Source organism: Triturus cristatus, chromosome 3_1 (genome assembly GCF_964204655.1).
Source record: "Triturus cristatus chromosome 3_1, aTriCri1.1, whole genome shotgun sequence".
Classification (NCBI taxonomy): Eukaryota; Metazoa; Chordata; class Amphibia; order Caudata; family Salamandridae; genus Triturus; species Triturus cristatus.
In genome coordinates, this window is record NC_140583.1 from 140,850,802 (window position 1) to 140,871,910 (window position 21,109).

The 21,109-nt window shown below is 46.7% G+C and overlaps 1 protein-coding gene across 1 annotated transcript in view; it reads left to right on the forward strand.

Annotated features, from left to right (window-relative positions):
• ZDHHC13 (zDHHC palmitoyltransferase 13) overlaps positions 1–21,109 on the forward strand; it is a 268,872-nt gene that overhangs the window by 232,078 nt on the left and 15,685 nt on the right. Inside the window, exon 16 of the mRNA XM_085643583.1 lies at positions 2,481–2,578. Coding sequence (XP_085499709.1) covers positions 2,481–2,578 — 98 coding nt within the window. The remainder of the gene's footprint in view (positions 1–2,480; positions 2,579–21,109) is intronic.

Consider the following 21,109-nt stretch of genomic DNA (forward strand, 5'->3'; position numbering starts at 1 on the left):
ATGCCAGTGCTTGTTTTTTTAAATGCAGTCCATTTTCCTTAAAGGAAAACTAGATGCATTTTTTCTTTTTTTTAATGAAACGTTTTCGGATAATTTTTTAAGAGCAGGTAGTGGTCCCTGGGACCACTGCCTGCCCCTAAAAAAATATTTCCCCCTGCATTCACAAAGGGGAAGGGGTCCCCTCGGAACCTCTTCCCTTTTGCGAGTGCTTTACATCGCTTCCGAGAAGGGTGGTAAACTGCAACTGTTTGCGGTCGCAAAACAGTCATACATAGGGCTCAGATTCGCTATTAGGAAGGGAGTCCCTCAGAACACCCCTTCCTAATAGCGATTCGCTAATCTTATTTAGCAAGTCGCAAATAAATTGCGACTCGCTAAATAGGGTTAGTACATGGCCCTTTTGTATTTTGCATGCGCAAACAGGTCGCAACCCCGTTTGCGCATGCAAAATAGGGTCGTACATCTACCCCCAAGTTTTCAGTTCTTTAAGAAAGCTGGAGAGTGACTGTGTGGTTCTGCCCTTAGTCAGAAGTTGATTCTACCAGGTCACACAAAGAACCAAAGGAGAGTAGTTTATGAAAACGTTTTGAAGACTGAAAGGACCAGTTTTGTTGACCGCTCTGAGAGGGAGCGCAATTGATCCTTTATTTTGAGAGCCATCGTAGATTTACCAGTTTGCAGAAACTGAGCCATTTTCAGATTGGTTAAGCAGGAGTCGCTCTGCCTCATTTTGCTATACCTGACGTTTCCTTGTCAGGTTATGAAGAGGGCTCAGCTACAGTGAGTTTGCAAAATCTCATCGGAAGCTAATGAACATGTTTATCACAGCTTTTCTGAACAGAGCAGGTAGATTTGTTATCACTTTTCTAACGGTATTTATGCTTCTTTCAGAACATCAGTTAAATGTGCGTGTGGTAGCATTACTACAAGTGCAATCAGGGCTAGCCTTAAGGTGACACTTCTGCTCCAAAACTAGCTTACCCAACTGTATGCCTACACCCTACTCTATCACAGTCCCCACAAATCACTGATCGCCATGCAAGGAGCCTAGAAGAACCAGATATTTTTTTTATTAGACACTGATGGGGTGGGAAACCTTGATTCAGAGCAAAGACTCTTTCAGTATGAAAAGGTCTTTTTACATCAAGGAACACACCTCAAATGCAAAAAAGTTGATCTTTGACAAGTATCTCTGTTTACTGCCCAGGTCATACAGGTTTCTTGCTCATTATCTTAACCTACTCTCATGAGAGCAAAATCTCTCAACCCTTTTCCCAATTCTTCTTTTTCTATCAGAAAACCAGCTAACAATATTTAGAGGTGCTGTTGTTGGGGCCAAAAGAGGCAAAACTGTAACAGTCTGTACAACTTGGCTACCAAGATCATCAGCATATTATAGTGACTACAGAACGTGTTGCAAAATTTGTCAGCAAAGCCAACAAAATGACTAACTTAATTCCTCTTCTTGGATGTTTCCAGTACATCACCGTTCACACCAGCACCACACCACTCAGTGATTCGTGGCCACTTCCCCACATGCTTGCTTCTCCCTATCACACTTCAAACAACTTCTGTTCAGCTGTGACCTGCAGCATGTCTGTTCACAACATGGGGGCCTCCGCTTTGGATGGAAAATGCTACTTCCACAATCAATTAGAAATATTTGTGGTTCAGATTTGTAAACAAGTGACCTGTATCCATTTTAGTGAAAGCAACTGGAAACATGTCTTAACTGTTAGTTGCCCAGTATTCTCCTTCTTCTCTCTGGGCTTGGTTTCTCAAAGATCTAGTGCTCTTCTAATGAAAATAAGCAAATCAAGTTAATGTCTCATGCTGGACATTAAATATTACTTGGCTAAAACTTATGTAATTTACATTTAATGTTAAAGCTAAAAAATGAAAGGTCCCCAGGTCATCTTAAGTATGAATTCCTTTGGATCACAGAATCATGGATCATTAGTGCAGCGATAAGAAAAATGATGGTCTTCTATAAGTTGAAGAACTAGAACATGTTAGAAACCTGTCCTGTTTTATAAACAAGTGAGAACCTACATTTCAAATATACTGATCATTTAATGTGATTTCACACTGTAGGCGATAATTTATTTGGATTTTATGGTAATACAATCCTTTAGGAGGATACGTCTGGAACTTGAGATAAATAGTTCAGTTCCCTCATTTCTTTTTACTCAATGTTGACTTTTTATGTAATTTAGCTTCATAATTGCGCAGTTAGATTTATAGATTCACTGATCTTTATAAATATAATGTAAGCTCGATGAATTAACGGAACAGCATGTTACCAATGTTTAGAAATTGGAATCATCGGATTTAATAAAAATTGTTTTATTAGAACAGGGTTGTTTGCATTCGTAGAATACTATTAGTGAATTCTTATTTTGAAATAAATGGTATTCTTCATGTTTTGGGATTTAGTTTGCTAAATAAAATATTTAACATCTGTTTCTTTCTTTTAAAAGATTGTCTTTCTGGGTTTAACAACACAAGAAAGAATAAATATACACATACAAAGTAGGCGTGCAAAATTTCCAGTCTCTCTACGAAAAACACCATTTAAGTAAGTTTCTGCTTGCATGTTGGCCTTATTTGATATCTTTTTTTTAAGCAAAGTTTAACCTTTTATTCCATGAACACAACCGTCAGGATGCCTCGCATGAATATAGAATGTTAGCATTCTAGTTGTTTGTTATAACTATGTACAATCAATTACCAGACTGCTGCTACTGTTGGAAGTACATTTTTACTCAGCCCAAACGACTTTTTTCCTCACATAACTTAAGAAAATATTTGTGAGCATATCTAAAATATGTTAGTTCGAGGCATATGAGCTGCAGATTGTACACTTAGCATAGATCGCCATCTGGTGTTGGGCCCGGATGTTTGCAGTTTGTTTTTCTTCTTGGACAGTCTTTGGAAGTCACGAGTTTGGTGACTCCTCCTTCGGTCCGTACTGCGCATGGGCTTCGGCTCCATCCTCAGATTGTTTTTTTCCGCCATCGGGCTCGGATGTGATACTTCGTGCTCCGGCTTCGAACTTCTACGGTTCCAGCCTCGACGGAAAATCCTCGTTCTTCGAGTTTCTTCATCTTCATCTTCATTTCTCGAAGCGGCACTTTCTCCTTCCCGTACATCGGCACCGGCCCTCGGGCCCTCCTCGACTCCGGTCCCGGCCGATGGAAAGGACTCCGTTCAAAAAGTGCCCAAAATGTGGGTCTAAATTTCCCCACACCGACCTCCATCAGGTGTGTAATCTTTGCCTCTCTCCAGAACACGAGGCCAGAGACTGCCCCGCCTGTAAGTCTTTTCGATCGAAGAAAACCATCCGGGATCGAAAAGCTCGACGCACCATGGCGCACTCATCGTCTGCAGCTCCACCGGACATCTTCGGAGACTGCGCCGAAGCTTCGGGGCAAACACACACCGAGCAGGAAGAAGACGTCGTCAGCGCTTCCGAGGCCGACGACTCCGACGTGGAGGACATCACACCGGCGCAGCGGGTCGTGAGTACTGTGCCCCCTCCCACCCCCGCGCCCAAAACCAAAGAGACTCAGGTTACTCCCTCGCCTGCCGGCCTGGGCAAAACCAAGACCAAAGCTTCTATCACCCCACCTTCGGGCCCGGTGTCGAAGCCTCCAAAGTCTCACGGCAGCTCGGGATCGAGCCAGCCGACGCCCGGTGCCGAAAAACAGCATCCGGCACCGAAGAAAGCAATATCCAGCTCGACTCCGAAGCCACCGGTGCCGAAGCCTGGACTCTCGGTGCCGACCAAACACAAACACAAATCTGTCGGCACCGACGCTCCGGCGCCGAAAACTCCTTCGACGCCGAAAAAACCGGAGGCCCCAAAAAAGCATGGCGCACACAAACCATCGAAACCCTCGGTTCCGAAATCACCGGTGCCGACAGACGATTCGGCACCATTGGCTCTGTTTACACCAGACCCTTTACAAAAGACTCTGTCCAAAGATCCAAAGACTGGGCTATTGACTTTAATTATCAAGAAAAGACGCCTTGATACTCCGGCTCCTCCTCCTCCACCCAAAAGGAAGGACTCTGCTACTTCTCCCCTCAGAGTGCCCTCCCCACTACCGCCTCCCCTACCTCCTCCACCTCCTCCACCCCCTCCCCCTCCCAGGTCTCCGCCACCTTTACCTCACTACTCTCCGGCCCCGTCCCCAGATCCGGATGACGGGGACCCGGACAATTACCCGGCGGACGCCCCAATGGATCCCACTCCACCGGGGACCCCAGACCCATGGGAGGATTACAATAACCCTGATGTACCCGATATACCTCAGGACGACCTATATCCATCCAGGCCGTCTCCTCCAGAGGACTCCTTAGGGTTCCATCATTTAGTGCAGAGAGCAGCACACTACCATGGGGTGGACATGCACACTGAACCAGTGGAAGACGACTTCTTACTGGATACATTTGACATACAGGACAAATCCACTTCTATTTTACCCATGCTTAAGGGTGTCACCAAGCATGCCGCAGAGGTGTTCAAAGACCCTGTCAGGGCCAGGGTACTAAACCCTAGAATAGAGAAAAAGTATAAGGCGGCACCCACAGACCCTGCATACATTAAGGGCCCTGCTCCCTTAGATTCCCTAGTTGTCTCTACAGCTAGAAAGCGGGCTAACTCCCAGTCCTCAGGAGAAGCCCCACCGCCAGACAAGGAATCCAAACTCCTAGACGCGTCTGGCAAGCGCACCGCCTCTCAAGCTGCAAACATGTGGCGCATTGCAAACACACAAGCGCTACTTGCGCGCTATGACAGAGCACACTATGACGAACTTGAAGCTCTTATGCAGCACCTTCCCGAGAAACACAAGCGTAGGGCTCATGAGCTAATACAGGAGGGTAAGCTCATTACAAACACCTCCATTAAGTGTGCCCTCGATGCAGCCGACACTGCTTCTAGAGCCATAAATACCAGTGTCCTGCTTCGTCGCCACGCCTGGCTCAGGATCTCAGGGTTTAAGCCTGAAGTCCAGGCGTCCATACTCAATCACCCCTTTGACCAACAAACTCTCTTTGGGCCCAAGGTAGACGAAGCGTTGGAAAAGATGAAAAAGGACACAGACACAGCAAAGTCTATGGGGGCACTCCAAACACAAACCTCTAAACGTTCCTTTCGACGCTCCTCCTTTCGTGGCACAGGCAGAGGCTTCTCCACCGATAGCACCTCTACCTCCTACAAATCCCCTCCTCAAAATACCTTTTCAAAGGGCAACCAAAGGGGTGGTTACAGAGGCAACAATAATAAGGGCAGGGGCAAAACTAACAACACCCGTTCTGCCACCCCACCCACACAATGACTTCCCTCCGCTCCCCCCAGACCATTCCACTCCGGTCGGGGGCAGACTACAAAACTTTATCCACGCATGGGAGTCCATAACATCGGACAAATGGGTGACCCAAATCATTCGGTCAGGGTACTGTCTCGAGCTAACATCTACCCCACCCAATATCCCACCAAGGCACCGCCCAATGTCTCAAGAACATTCCACACTGCTCAAACAGGAGGTACTCTCCCTCCTCCAAAAACACGCTATAGAGCAGGTCCCCATCAATCAGCAAAATCTAGGGGTTTACTCCCTATATTTTTTAATACCAAAGAAAGACGGGACCCTCAGGCCCATTCTGGACCTCCGGCCTCTAAATGCCTACATACATTCAGACCATTTCCATATGGTCACCCTACAACAAGTCCTCCCGCTCCTCTGTCAGGGAGACTTTCTCACAACCTTGGATCTGAAAGACGCATACTTTCACATTCCAATACACCCCTCTCACAGGAAATACCTCAGGTTCGTGGTGGACGGGCAACATTACCAATTCACGGTTCTCCCCTTCGGGGTCACCACCGCACCACGGGTGTTTACCAAATGCCTAGCGGTAGTAGCAGCACACCTCAGATGTCAACACATTCACGTCTTCCCTTACTTAGACGACTGGCTGATAAAAGCCGCGTCTTACCACCAATGCGTGCAGCATACAAACAGCACCATCCAACTGCTCCACCAGCTAGGCTTCACGGTGAACTACAAAAAGTCCCACCTCATACCATCTCACACAAAGCAATATCTCGGGGCCACTATAGACACCTCCAAAGGTATTGCCTATCCAAACTCAGCCAGAATCACAAGCATTCAAGCCTTGCGCAAAACATTCCTTCCCCAACACTCTCTTCCAGCAAGAGTGTTCATGAAGCTCATAGGAATGATGGCGTCTTGCATCTTTATAGTGCCCCATGCAAGACTCCACATGCGTCCACTTCAAGAGTGCCTAGCACAACAGTGGAACCAGGCCCAGGGTCAGCTAACGGATCTGGTGTTGGTGGACGGCCGCACACATCACTCTCTGCAGTGGTGGAACACCACAAACCTTTCCAAAGGACGGCCGTTCCTGGACCCGGTTCCTCAGGTGATTCTAACAGCGGACGCATCGCTCTCCGGCTGGGGAGCGCACCTCCTACACCTCACAATGCAAGGTCTATGGACGCCACAGCAAAAATCGCTCCACATCAACCATCTGGAGCTATTGGCGATCTTTCTAGCCCTAAAATCTTTCCAAAAACAAATTTCGGGCAAAGCAGTCCTCATTCGCACAGACAACATGACTGCAATGTATTATATCCAAAAACAGGGGGGGACACACTCTCCCCAGCTCTCCCGCTTAGCCCAGAGCATATGGAGATGGGCAATTCCCCAAAACATCTTTCTCCTGGCACAACACGTTCCAGGCGTACAAAACACCATGGCAGATCTGCTCAGCAGACAGACGCAACAACTACACGAATGGGAACTGCATCCACAAGTTCTTCAGCCATTCTTCCAACAGTGGGGGCATCCTCAGATAGACCTCTTCGCCACCCACGAAAACAAAAAATGCCCAAGCTTCGCCGCCAGATACCCACACCCATTGTCCAAGGGCAATGCGATATGGATGAACTGGTCAGGCAGATTTGCATACGCCTTTCCACCTCTCCCACTAATTCCATTAGTGGTCAGGAAGCTACAACAACACTCCCTCACACTCATTCTGGTAGCTCCGACGTGGGCCAGGCAGACGTGGTACACCACGCTACTACAACTGTCAGTGGTTCCACATCAAAAACTGCACCTGTCCCCATGCCTCCTAACCCAGAACCATGGAGAAATCAGGCACCCGGACCCAGCTCAGCTCAACCTGGCGATCTGGCTCCTGAAATCTTAGAATTCGGATACCTTAACCTTCCCCCTGATTGCATGAACATCATCATGGAAGCCAGACGTCCTACCACTAGAGCATGCTATGCCGCAAAGTGGAAAAGATTTGTAATTTACTGCCGTAACAATACAATCAACCCTCTAGATGCATCCATACAGCACATCATATGCTATCTGCTCCATCTTCACAGGTGTAACCTGGCATATTCATCCATACGCCTACACCTAGCAGCGATCGCTGCTTATCTACAAAACAGACAGCATTTATCACTCTTCAGAGTGCCCGCTATTAAAGCCTTCATGGAAGGCCTTAAACGAGTAATTCCTCCCAGGGCACCACCTTCCCCTGTATGGAATCTAAATTGAGTTCTTACACGACTAATGGGTCCGCCCTTCGAACCAATGCATAAATGCGAGCTACAGTTTCTCACCTGGAAAACAGCTTTTCTCGTAGCTATCACTTCCCTTAGAAGGGTTGGTGAAATACAAGCGTTCACTATACAGGAACCCTTCATACAAATACATCACAGCAAGGTCATACTTCGCACAAATCCGAAGTTCCTGCCCAAGGTCATTTCCCCCTTCCATCTCAATCAATCGGTGGAATTACCTGTCTTCTTCTCGCAACCTCAATCTGTTGCAGAAAGGGCCTTACACACACTTGATGTAAAAAGGGCCTTGCTATACTACATACAAAGAACGCAACCCTTCAGGAAGACTAAACAATTGTTCGTCTCCTTCTCTCCACCACATAAAGGCAACCCCATTTCTAAATCAGGGATAGCTAGGTGGATTGTAAAATGCATACAGATTTGCTATCAAAAGGCAAAAAGAACATTATCTGTTCCGCCTAAAGCCCATTCTACAAGAAAGTTAGGGGCTTCTATGGCCTTTCTAGGGAATATACCCTTAGATGACATCTGCAAAGCAGCCACATGGTCTACACCGCACACCTTCACAAAACATTACTGTGTAGATGTGCATTCCAAGCAGCAAGCTAGAGTGGGCCAGGCTGTACTAAAGACACTATTTCAAACCACTGCAACGGATACCGGTGGTCGCCGCTAAGGTTGGGTACTGCTATATAATCTATGCTAAGTGTACAATCTGCAGCTCATATGCCTCGAACGGAATATGCTACTTACCAGTATGCATCTGTTCTTGGCATGTAGAGCTGCAGAGTTGTACCCGCCTCCCCGGCTACCTGTATCCGTTCCAGTACATCTTATTTAGATACAACACACATGGGTTTCTCACTGTGATTACCAAGCTCCATCATTTCCCTGTTGGCGAAAAACAATCTGAGGATGGAGCCGAAGCCCATGCGCAGTACGGACCGAAGGAGGAGTCACCAAACTCGTGACTTCCAAAGACTGTCCAAGAAGAAAAACAAACTGCAAACATCCGGGCCCAACACCAGATGGCGATCTATGCTAAGTGTACAACTCTGCAGCTCTACATGCCAAGAACAGATGCATACTGGTAAGTAGCATATTCCTTTTGTTTCTGGAGCATTTGCAATATGAAGAAATCAGGAAAGAAAACTCTCAAACATGGTTATTCAAATCCCCGCCCAAGAGCAGCGTTTTTCACCAGTTCATATCACCTTAGACCTCCTTCAAATCCGAAACTTAACATGGCTTCATCAAGGAACAGTTTTTATTTTGACTAAAATCTGTTATACTCCTTTTTCTATGCTGCTCTTTATGAACTGCACAACAAGGCATTCACTACCATGCATTTCTATAGTGCAAAAATAATACTGCCTTATCACCAAACAAAATAAATCTCACAAGTAAGCCTCTAGCAAACTTCCATGTACATAGTGTCATGAAAAACATAACCGCTGGCTGAATATTTTGTGAGCTTTATACCAAGTATTTAGGATCGGATTCATATTCTAATATTTTCCAAGGAAGAGGGCAAATGTAGTTATTCATTTTGGTCGAGTAAGGCCCTCTGCCACGCCTCAGGCACTCTAAACGTCCCACGGTCAGTGACTACCCTACAGTGCCCTCCCTTTGAATAATATCTCTTAAATGTCAATCCAGTCTTACTTGTAATCTTGTCTCTTCACTAATTTGATATATGCAAAGGTGCATATTTCTTTAGATTTCCATATCGATAATCAGCCAACCCTATGATTTCCAGTGCAGGTCTTTCCTTACACAGAACAAAATTAAGTACCTGAGAAAATAACTTCCTGATAATGTTGCTTCCCAAGAAAAAATGGACCAACTTATCATATTAATCTGATTCCATGTTCCACTAATTAAAATCTAGATTATTTCCTCTTCAAAGGCAGTTTCCCTTCCTATGGGTATGATTCAGTGAAAACTGCTTCATTAAGCACTTCCATAGAGGCCACTCAAAAACAGAAGCTCATCAGACTTTTAAATCTGGACTTTTTTTTTAAACAAAAAAGGGTCTGTAGCCACCCCCTCCAAAGGAATGTCTTAGGTACTCTCCGAAAGATTTGAAGAGACACTAAAACCAAGCATTGGCAAAGCCACTAGGTCTCAGCAATCCGAGAGCTATAGGCATTGTCAATGTTAATGTATTTTAGCTATGTGTTATGGAGTGGAGTGGTTGTAGGTGGAGTGGGATTGTGTGTTGGAGTGAAATCTTTTGTTGTGGAATTATGTGGCATGGAATTGTATGGTGTTGAGTAGAGTTTTGTGTTGGAATTATATGGTATGGTGCCCATTGGAATTTTATGGCTATTAATTATGTGGTATTGAGTGTAATGGGAATTATGTGGAGTGTGATTGTGTTTTATGGACTGTAATTTTGTGGAGTGGTATCGTGTGTCGTGGAGTGACATGTAGTGGAGGGGAGTTATGAGGTGTGGTGTTGAATTTTGTAGAAAGAACTTTCTGTAATACTCTTAACGCTTCATAAATATTATGATTAAAAGACTATAAGGCCTAATATCTGTCTTTTTAAAAGGACAAAAACGTTCAATTAAATATTCGGACAGTTTGGATCTTGGAACATTTATATGCCTATCATGGAGCTTATGCAAAAATAGCCACACCACAGATGTCCCTTGTTTACCCAGTTTACAGCAGAAACTTTTCCTTCACCATTGACAGCTCCGCCCATGGGTAAAAGGAAAATCATGAGTAGTTCTGCCGCGGGAATCATGGTTACCACCATTGACTCTTTTAGAGCATGCAGCTGGGGTGCTTTCTAAAGAAATTGCTTTAAGAGAAAGGAGACTTTGGAAGGAGGAGGGATACTTGTTGACACAATTTGATGGAGCATTGAGGGCCCACACCCCTACTACTAGTGGTATTGCTTGTTCGTCTGTCCACCTGGAGAGTATAGCTGTTTCTACAAATCGCACTGATACTTCTTGTACGGCTACACAAGATGTCCCTTATGTTAATTCTGACCTTATACCTGTACTGTTGTACGGCGATGAGGTTGTGCTCATAGCGTGGACTTGAGGTGCCTGGTACAACTTTTTCCGAGTTTATGTTTGATTTAGATTTGTCTACAAACTATACTAAATCGCATGCTATGGCATGTGGCCCCAAACATTACTCTACATGTCAATGAGAATTGTCCAAAACTTTCTCTAAATTCCCCTATCCGGTCTAGTTTTTTATGCTAACGGTTTATGGCAGAGAACATTAGTTATAAGAATACTAAATACAAACAACCTATAGGTTCTGTATTTAACATTTGCAAATCATAAGCAGGGAAGCTGATAGCCTCACTTTCAGAAATATACTCTGAGCAATGTTTACCTCTTGCTAGCTATGGATGTGGAATTTGGAGTTATGGAGAATGTTGTGCATTGCAGGTCGAGGAGAATGACTTTCTTAGGCGTATCCTTTCTCTTCCTCCTTCAACGCCCCATTATTTCTGTCACGAAGGGTTGGCTCTATTTTATCTTGAGGATTCCATTAAGGTGGGCCCTCTTTTGTTTTGGTTCTTCATATGGAATAATCCTAGGGCCTCTTTCACTCAAAACATAATCAATAATAGTGTTCAGTGTGTCCGGGATTTGGATATCCCCTTGGCTTAACTACGTTAAACAACATTTTACTATTTTAGGTAAATCTGTCTTATTTGAAAATCCTTTTTCCGTATGTAAGGCTGATGAGCATCAGCGTCCCGGATGCGACCACCGCCAGCCACGCTGCCTGACAGGTCCAGGCCAGGAGGTTAGAATATGTTATTCAGGGGATGTTCTGCGGGGTTGGAACTCCAACATCTGTCCCCTCCGAGGTAATTGGGATGTTTCCTTAGGCAGCAACAATATGTGCCCGGTATGTAGTTTCAGTTTCGGATTGAGACTTGTTAGTTCCAACTAAGTTTGCTCCCCTTCTCTCCATCCTAAGAGGCCTCCCCCCATCTCTGCAGCACTAATTAATGGTCGGTCCCTTAGGAAACATTACGCAGAGGTTTTCGATCTCCTTGACGACAGCTCGTTAGACCTGTTATTCATTACGAAGTCATGGCTTGACTCTACGTCAGACCCCATTGTTACCCTCGCCATCCCTGAGGGATATAAGATTATCAGGGCCAACCGCCCCGAAGGAAGCGGGGGCGGGGTAGCCATTTTCTATAAGGATAAATGGGAGACACGCAGGGGGGATGTGACCTTATGGGGAGGCTGCAAGGCCCTTGATTTTAGTATTTGTGTCTCTGGCCATTTTACTTTGGGAGGCTCTTTGCTTTATAGGCCACCTGGTCCGGTGGGACTTTTATACAGGCGTGTGGGGATAACATAGTTTCCAGGATGTTGAGATTCTCCCACTGCATTGTTTTAGGGGATCTCCATATTCATCTTGACCAGGCTGAGGGTAAGGACACATGTGATTTCTTTGTCATACTCCATTTGGCCCAGCTGGACCAACAGGTTAGTTCCCCTACCCATCAGGCCGGCCATATACTGGACCCAATTTGTTCTAATTTTTCCATCTCGATCTGTGACCCATGCCCAGTTTCCTGGTCTGACAACTTCATGACACACTTTTCATGGGAAGTGATGAATGCTGAGCCCATGACGCGTTCATTTTGCAAACCGGCCTTTGGCAGAATCGACCCTGGTACGTTCAATCAAGTCTTGGAAACCTCTAGACCTATCCTCTCGGGCGACCTTGAGGATCGACTTGATGGCCTTACCAATTGGGTTTCTAATGCAGTGGACACACTCGCCCCACAGTGCTCTCCTAGGTTGTCTAGGAAATCTCCGTCTAAACCCTGGTTCAGCCAGGAACTTAAAACACTTAAACATGAATGTAAGACTCTTGAGCGTGCGTGGCGTCGCAGTGATTACTGCCCCGCAGCCAAGCTGAAGCTCAGAATCAAACAGAAGGTCTACTATGGGGCCAAATCAGCCAAAAGGCAGTTCTTTTCAAAACGTATTGACTCTGCTAATAACAACGCTAAAGAAATCTTCACGATTGTTCAGAGCTTTACATCTCCCTTGGCTCAAGCTAGCATGTCATCCACCTCTGTCTCCTGGTGCGACACCCTGTCAAATTTCTTCTTGGATAAGATTCGCACTATTCAGGTGACTCTTTCATCTGGTGGCAATGGGTCTGAGGCAAGTGGTCTGTCCCCACCGGCCGGTGCTGAACATCGCTTGGATGTTTTCAAGCCGGTGGACCTGTCTGACTCTCATAAAATTCTCAAGAGTTTAAAATCTGGTTCACCCTCGGATCTTTGCCCTGCTAGACTGCTAGCAGCAGCAGCTGAGGCGATTAATGTAGAGGTGAACGGCGTTATCAACTTGTCCCTCCAGACAGGCAGTGTCCCAGTAGCGTGGAAACAAGCTAAGATTTTGCCACTTTAAAAAAAAAAAACATCACTAGACCCTCTTAATCCAGGGAACTACCGGCCTATCTCTCTTCTGCCTGGCTTGGCCAAGGTGTGCGAGAAGGTCGTCAACAAACGACTCACGGCATTTGTTGAGAGGGAGGGTATTCTGCATCCAGCACAGTCTGGGTTCTGGGTTGCCCATAGTACTGAATCGGTCCTGGTGGAGGTCGTTGAGGCTATTCAGGGGTGTCTGGACGCCGGGGGGGAAGGCAGCATTGATTCTGCTCGACCTCTCGGCAGCGTTCGACATGGTCCCGCATTCTCTTCTTCTCCCACGACTTTCTGGGATCGGTGTATCATGTACGGCCTGGAACTGGCTTTGATCCTTCTTGGAGGGGCGGGCCCAGCAGATTTGGATCCCACATTCCTCCTCCTCTCTACAGCCTCTGACCATGGGAGTTCCCCAGGGGTCCTCACTTAGTCCCCTTCTCTTTAACAATTATATTACTCCTTTAGTCTATCTGGCTGAGAGTTTGGGGGCTAAGGTGATGTCTTATGCTGACGACACCCAGCTGCTTTTTACATGGGAAGATAGTGATGAGTCAGTTGCCTCGGTTCACCACTGTCTTTTATCCATTTTTAAATGGTTGGCGGCTGTGCAATTAAAATGTAATGAGGAGAAGTCGGAGATTCTCCTTAACGGAAAATTCCCGCCGAACTTTCTGGAATCTCTTTGGCCTCCAGAGTTTCCTTTGCCCACCTCTGCTGGGAAGCCGGCCAAGAACTTAGGGGTGTGGTTCGACGAGATCCTTACTTTCTCAAACCATATTAAGAAGTTGGCCTGCAACTGTTTTGGTCTTCTCAAGACCCTGAAGAAATGTTTTCCTCTCCTTCCCCAAGCAGCGAGAGAAACGGTCACCTGTGCACTTATTTTATCCCGGCTTGATTATGCCAATGATCTTTACCTCGGCACGGCGGGATATTTGTTAAAAAAGCTCCAGGTGGTCCAGAATGCGGCAGCCAGACTTCTTCTGGGCGTGTCCACCAGGAACAGCAAGCGACATCACCTGTGATCCTTGCATTGGCTACCTGTGGTGAAACGGGTTAAGTTTAAAGCACTGGTTTTGGCCCACCGAGCTCTGCATGGCCTCGGTCCACCCTACCTACAAAAACGGTTCTCTTTTTATGTTCCAGCTAGACAGTTGTGCTCTTCATCCCATCGCCTTGTTCATGTTCCCTCATTCAAATATCAGAGGCTAGATAGCAGTTCGATGGCAAGAATGGCCGCTGTTGTCTGGAATGCGCTGCCCCTTGCCCTCCGTAACTTGCAAAACCTAGCTGTATTCATGAAAAACCTAAAAACACATCTTTTTGCTTAAAAAGACCCTCTCACCCTCTTTGCAGGCTGCGCGCCGGGACACTCGTGAGTATCCGTGCGTGTTACAAATAAGGATAACATAACATGAGAGTTCTGTGAAGCTTTTGTTTATAGAAAGACACTGCGTTTTTATTCCCTTCTAAAACCTAGCCCTGGATCAGAACCTTACTTAATATATATGACAAATAATTGGGAAAGAACCCTCCTGTTAAAATTTAGAGCCTGCACTCTATGTTTTATTTATTTTTTTCCGCTGGGTTATTATGGGAACTTTGCAGCAAAGAAGTGTGAATCTTTGTTGCATTTTATGATATTTTGCAAACTGTATAAATCTTTTAGAGTTTGTTATCTATTATCTCTTTTTAAGAGTTTGTTATCTATTATCTCTTTTTAAAACTCGCAATTACAATTGTTACCTAGCTCTGATGTAGTTTTGGAGTGGATAGTTTCTCTAAGCCAACTGTCATATCGTAAACGTCCTGGTTTTAAATTATGATAATTTTGTATTGTTTTTATTGTTCTCCATGTGGGATTTTAAATACAGTGTTTAACTTTTATGGTGGTCTATGACATTTGAATAAAGAGAAAATGTAATTGAATTGACATCTTCTGTTTCCATGTGTTGTTGGAGAGGGCAACTAAAAATAATTCAACCTCCCCATGCATCGGTGGAGCAACAGTGCCACTTTTATGACTAAAAAACTGCCACAGAACACAAGAAAGCCAATCCCAGTTATGCATTTTGTGTGATTGAAGGGCCCAAAGTTGACGCAAAGGCCGGCTAGAGTGCAAGCAGTGGTGCTCTGCATGGAGAATAGGTATGTGGCCCCTGAGTCTGCACCAGCATGCTTAACAGGCCACCCCAAACCAGTTCACTTATGGTAGCAGTTGCTCAATGAAGCTCTAGAACTCCCATCATTATGGCTCAGCACAATCGGACAGATGTGGTTGAAGAATTGACAGCCTAAGCTGCAGGGTCAGGACCGTGGTGGCCATCTTCGTTCAGACTGCCAGCACAATGACCGTCCTTCCTTTGCTGTTGTGACCATCAAATGTACTATGACATCTCGCCACTCTTTAATCTCATACATGAAGACAGAAGAGAAGAGGACCAGGCTGTAGTCCAGGAATGAACCAAAGCATCAGCCGTTATCGTTGTCGTGGAGGCATCCTCAATGCAGACTTCCACCAGCTAGCAGTTGCTGTAGTGCTATGGTGACCGGGATGGCTGCTCTACGGCTTTCAGTGCAGAGGTTCAATTGAAGATCTTATCTTATGCTCTATGATGGGCAGACCTTATTGTACATGCACAAAGATGATGCCTTACAAGACATCAAGATTGATAAAGTTAATAGGAACCTTTTAAATATAGACATTCTGCTTTGATTTCTTTTTGTGGCTTCAGACACTCCTAAGTGTTTGGAGTAGGAGGGTTCACATACTACAAAGGATCAGGGAAGACCTTATCATCCCTCCAGACAAGGAAGCTACAACCAAGGATAGTTGTGCTCCAGAGGTCAGCGACCTAGCTACAGTAAGACATAGGGCGAAAGAAGGGAGTGAGCCAACAACGTTCTGTGGACAGCCAAAAAAGGGCCTGACTTGTCCAGGCTGCTACCCCTACTATGTGGATTCCATCTGGTTGGGGGAAGAATTTTCCTTTTTGCTCCTGCTTGGGAATCCATACCTACAGACAGCTTGCTGCTTCTGTTCTTGCATACTGCTACATGCTCGAATTTGTAAGAAACCACCCTGTCATCTACCCAGAAAAGAACATGATTCACACCTATGGGAGCTACAGCAGAAATTTCTACTCCTTTTATTAAAAGGTACAAGAAGTTGTCCCAAAGGAATTGGGGATTTTACTCCAGGTTCTTCCTACTCAAGATGAAGTTAGGACAATGGAGGCCAATATTGGACCTCAGGAAATTGAACAAATTCCTCTTAAAGCAATTCTTCCAGATGGCGACCATTGAAGAAGTCGTTCTGATGCGCCAGTAAGGGGAATACTATACATACCTAGTCATTCAGGATATATACTTAGAAATCCCAGTACATCTAAATCACAGGCATTATCTCGGCTTTTGAGTTGTGAGGCAGCACTATCAATTTAAGGTGCTTCCCTTTGCACTCAGTTTTGCACCTCATATCTTTAGAAAGGGCCTGGCACCAGTGTCCGCCTTCCTGAGATGCCAGTGCCACCAAGTTTAACTGTACTTGGATGATTGACTCGTCACAGCTCCGTCAAGGGAAGATGAAAAAGACTACATCCACCAGCATAAGTCAGTTTCACAGATTTGGTCTGTCTATGAACGCAGATAAATCTTCAGTCAAACTAGTAACCTGGCTGCAGTTAGGGGGGAGTCTGGATAAGTTCCTAGGAAAAGCCTACCACTCACTGGTAACGACAGAAAACCTGCAGGCCATGGCAAAAATCTTTTGTTCCAAACATTTCTTTTGAAGCCTAATGTCATCCTGCATAGGGCTTATACCCTTCTGCAGGCTCAAGATGAGACCCATACTTTAGGAGCAACAATGGCATCAAATAACTGGATAGGTGAATGACATAGTGCAGGTGACAAGAAGGCTTAAACAGGTGCTGCTATGGTGGAGGGTTCCACCGAACCTCAAAGCAGCCTTCCTGATCAACCCTCAGTAGAAAGGACAGTATAACAGGTGCATTGATGGGTGGCTGGGTAGTCCCCATGCAGGAGCTAAAAACCATAAGCCTTGGCTTGCTTCAAGAGAAGATGCTCCACATCAAAATCTTGAAGCTGCAGGCCAGTAAGATGGGCCCTACAGTTGTTCCTCCTGAGGTTTTTTGGTCAGGCTGTTGTGAACAGGACAAACACAGCCTACATCACAAAGCAAGGAGGAACAAGTTTTCTCTACAAAGAAGCATAAATGCAGTGGGACTCGGCCATCTCTAACTAAGTAGATGTTGCAGTCTAACATCTTCCAGGGTGTCAGAACAACCAAACAGAATCACTTAGTGGCTCTCTCTGACAGACACAAATGGAAGCTCCACCAAGGTCAAATGTCCTTGTTTGCTGCATCCCAGAACAAGAACTAGGCAAGAAGATACTGGCAAACAGAAACCAAGATCAGTGCCTTTTAAATGAGACGGTTGAACATCTTTGCATACACCTTTCTTACATTTACGCTAACTCCAAGGGTACTGATGAAGGTGAAGATGAATCAATGTTTCCTGAATCTCATTGCCCCAACATGGCCCCACCCAGTACTGTTACAATGACGGCCCAAAATTCATCACAGGCTCCTCTGTAGATACAATGAAGATATATTGCACCATGATATCAGGTCTTGCAGCCTGACAGCTTCGTTCCTGATCACCTAAAGTTTGGACACTTGGACCTTCCATCTAATTGCAGAAGCATTCTGGTGCAGGCAGGTGCACAGTCAATCACTGAGACCTACAAAGGCCAAGTGGAAGTATTTCATCACATAAAATAAAGACAGAGGCCTTCACTCGGTCTCCATACAGCCTCATGAAATCCTTTCATACCTACTGTACTTAACTAAGAGTAGCCTTAATTACTCCTCAGTAAGAGGCAATGTCAATATTCAGAAGGGAAGGCTATTCATCATCATTGAACTCACAAATGATTGCAAAACAGTTCATGAAAGAGATATTTATGTGCTTCCCTCCAATTTGCCAATGCTTTGAGGGCCAGATGCAGCATGAAGTCAACTCGTAACCCTTTCCTTTGCAACTAACCTTAAATCTCATTGAAATTTCTTTTCTTGGAAAACAACACTTTTGTTTGCCCTCACGTCAGCAACAATAGTTGGGTAGTATCAAGCACTTACATTAAAGAACTCTTTCTTTAACTTCCGGAAGTCATCCTTAGAACCAATAAATGTATGACTAAAAAGAGGAGTGAGAAGCTATGTGAGGGCAACCCTCAGCCTCCCAGATTACCACAAGTAATTACACAAAGCAGGGTTAACATTTTCTATCATGGTCTCTTCAAACTAAGAGATCAGTTGCGGGGGGCGGAGCTTGCCGGAGCCCAAGATGTCCGCGCTTTGAGCGAGCTCCGCAAGTCATCGCCACTATCTGGCATATATCCTGCTTTCATGCCACAAGAGTAATCTCCCAACACTGGCTGGAGGCAGCCTGTGACACCATTAACCCTCGGTGTGACTTTTATCACGATCTGTGCGCTGGTCACCCACTGAGGCCCACGCACGCACCCTGTGCGCAGACCCGTCTAGTTGCTCCCCCCGCTTGCAGCCGACCGAGAGCTCCTGGATCGGAGGTGCGCTGCGCTTCGCTCACAAGACCCCGGAACACCTGTGGGGGCTTCTGCCTATGCTGACTGACCTCCGATACCCTGCTAAAGAGCTGAGGGCGGACACTGGATTAACCCCGCCTGAGTGCGCAGTTTGGCGTGGCTGCTGATGTGGTGCGAGGCGGCGGCCCTCGACTGGCGGTTTGCGGGCCTGAGAACTGCGGCCGGCAACTGGTGCGCTGTTACAGCGAGCGAGGCCCCGTGGAATGCTTAGCGGGCCGCGCTGTTTATCGCGGGTTTGGAGGCGCCGTCCGGACACATCGGGAACTCGGAGGTGAGGAGCTGCGGCAAATTTGGGAAGTCTGCAGCGGGGTTGTGACATCTCTAGCTCTGCCTGCCACTGTCTCTGGACGCCCTGCGGCCTGCTGAAAGTACTTGTTGTGCCCCCGGCGGTGACATGAAGTGGAGCGCTGGGGCAGAGCTTGCTGAGCAGTAAACACTGGTGGTGTGCGGCGGGGCCCCATAGACCGGGTTTACGTGTGGTGCTGCCCGAATTGGATGCCCTCTGTGTGGGGCTTGGACTCATAGCTTCTCCAACCGAGCTCACCCTGACATTACTGCCCCACGAGGCCCTGTCTTCACCTGGGGTCGGCTACTGAGTCTTGTGCGCCCAGATTACACTGTCTGGATGATATACACAGTGAGGCCCTGGTGGATCCTACATTTCAGTGGTATCGAGGGGGTCTTCCTGGCCGGCGCAGCCCATTCTTGAGAACAGGAGGCGCCTGGTGTGCTGGAAACCACTCTGAGATAGCCGGTCCTCAGTCTGTGAAGTGCAGAAAGTGCTGCTTCCTGTCCTGGCGGCCAGCGTCGGAGCGCAATTGATCTGGGAGGAGTAGGATCCCGGCTAACCCAGCGATACAGTATGGGCAAGGTCGACAGAACCCAGTCTAAGCTGCAGTTTGAGCAGCGCAAGTCGAGAACCAGGGACGCGGAGGGCGCCCCTTCCACTGAGACCCTAGATGACAGGTCAGCGGAGGCAGCGGGGGATCTAAAACAGATTATTGCTGCAATGCAGAAAAGTCTCTCCACCATCAACCGCAAGATTGATACCCTAGCGTACCGGATGGACAGAATGTCAGAACGCCTCAACAAGCATGCCAAACGTATCAATATGACTGAGAGGAGAGTCACTGGGGTTGAAGAAGCGCAGTCGGTGGCCGGCGCCGCCCTACTGGAGAAGGCAAAAGATTTGGAGACGAGGTCCAGGACGAGCAATTTGCGCATCACGTGACTGCTGGAGACCACCTCTATTGGCAACATGGAGGTGTCCATCGAAATGCTGCTGGTCACACTCCTGGGACAAGAAATATTCTCAGACATGTTCATGGTGGAGCGAGCGCACCGATTGTTGGGCCCCATGCCTTCCCCAGGGGCACCGACGCGAACAGTAATCGCAAAGCTCCTAAATTACAGAGATATGGACGCCGCCCTGAAACAACCAAGAGCAAAAGGTTCCCAGCAACTCAAAGGTTCCGCGATCTCCCTATTCCCGGATATCACTGAGGGTGCAGGAGGCCAGACGTCAGTTTACGACTTTGAAGTGGCGTCTACGTGATCAAAATATTGACTACGTCGTGCTCTACTCTACGAGGTTGAGAGTCAACATGAACGGTTACTCCAGAATTTTCCTTGATCCCAAATCCCTCCAGAAAGCTTTGAAAGACCTTGCCAAGACCGCTGGGTGCAGTCAGGAAGCCGAGGGACTGGGAGAGGCGGCCGGTGGCACAACTGGAGACCAGGATTGAGGCGGCACTCACTATGCTCCTTCGGATTGGGACTCACACACCCTTTTTTCGATCTCATTGGTCCGCGACCTTGAGACTGGGACTCCTTTCCTGTTCTACATCGTCCATGAATCCAGTGTATCGCAAGTATTATTTAACTTAGAATGTTATTTGGCGTGTCTGGGAGTGGTTTGACCCTGCATGGAGTGGCGGGCGGTGCCGGGCTGTCACAGCCGAACGACCAGCTTTGTCATTGGTATGCATGGATTCCACGGATTAGAAGTTGGAGCCAAGCAGCTGGCTGTTGAATTAAAGAACACACTGGAAGAATATCACGAGACAGCCGATAGAGAAGTCAAATTTCTTGGGAAGTACACCATGGCCAAGACATACGGTGAGGGCGAGCGCCTGGGCGCCACACTCGTGGAGGTCCTGAAGGGTAGACGTGAAACGACTGGAGTTCTAGAACTCCGTACAGTCACCGGCGAGGTACTACGCGACCCCTACAATATTGCCGGAAGGTTTTGGGATTATTACTCCGAGCTTTATCAGTCCAGACAGGTAGGAGGGAATAATGGAGCCGTTGACTTCCTGGAGCACATTAAGCTCCCCTGGCTGGTAGACTAACACAGGGAAAACTTGCTGAGGCCACTTGAAGCTTGGGAAATTCAC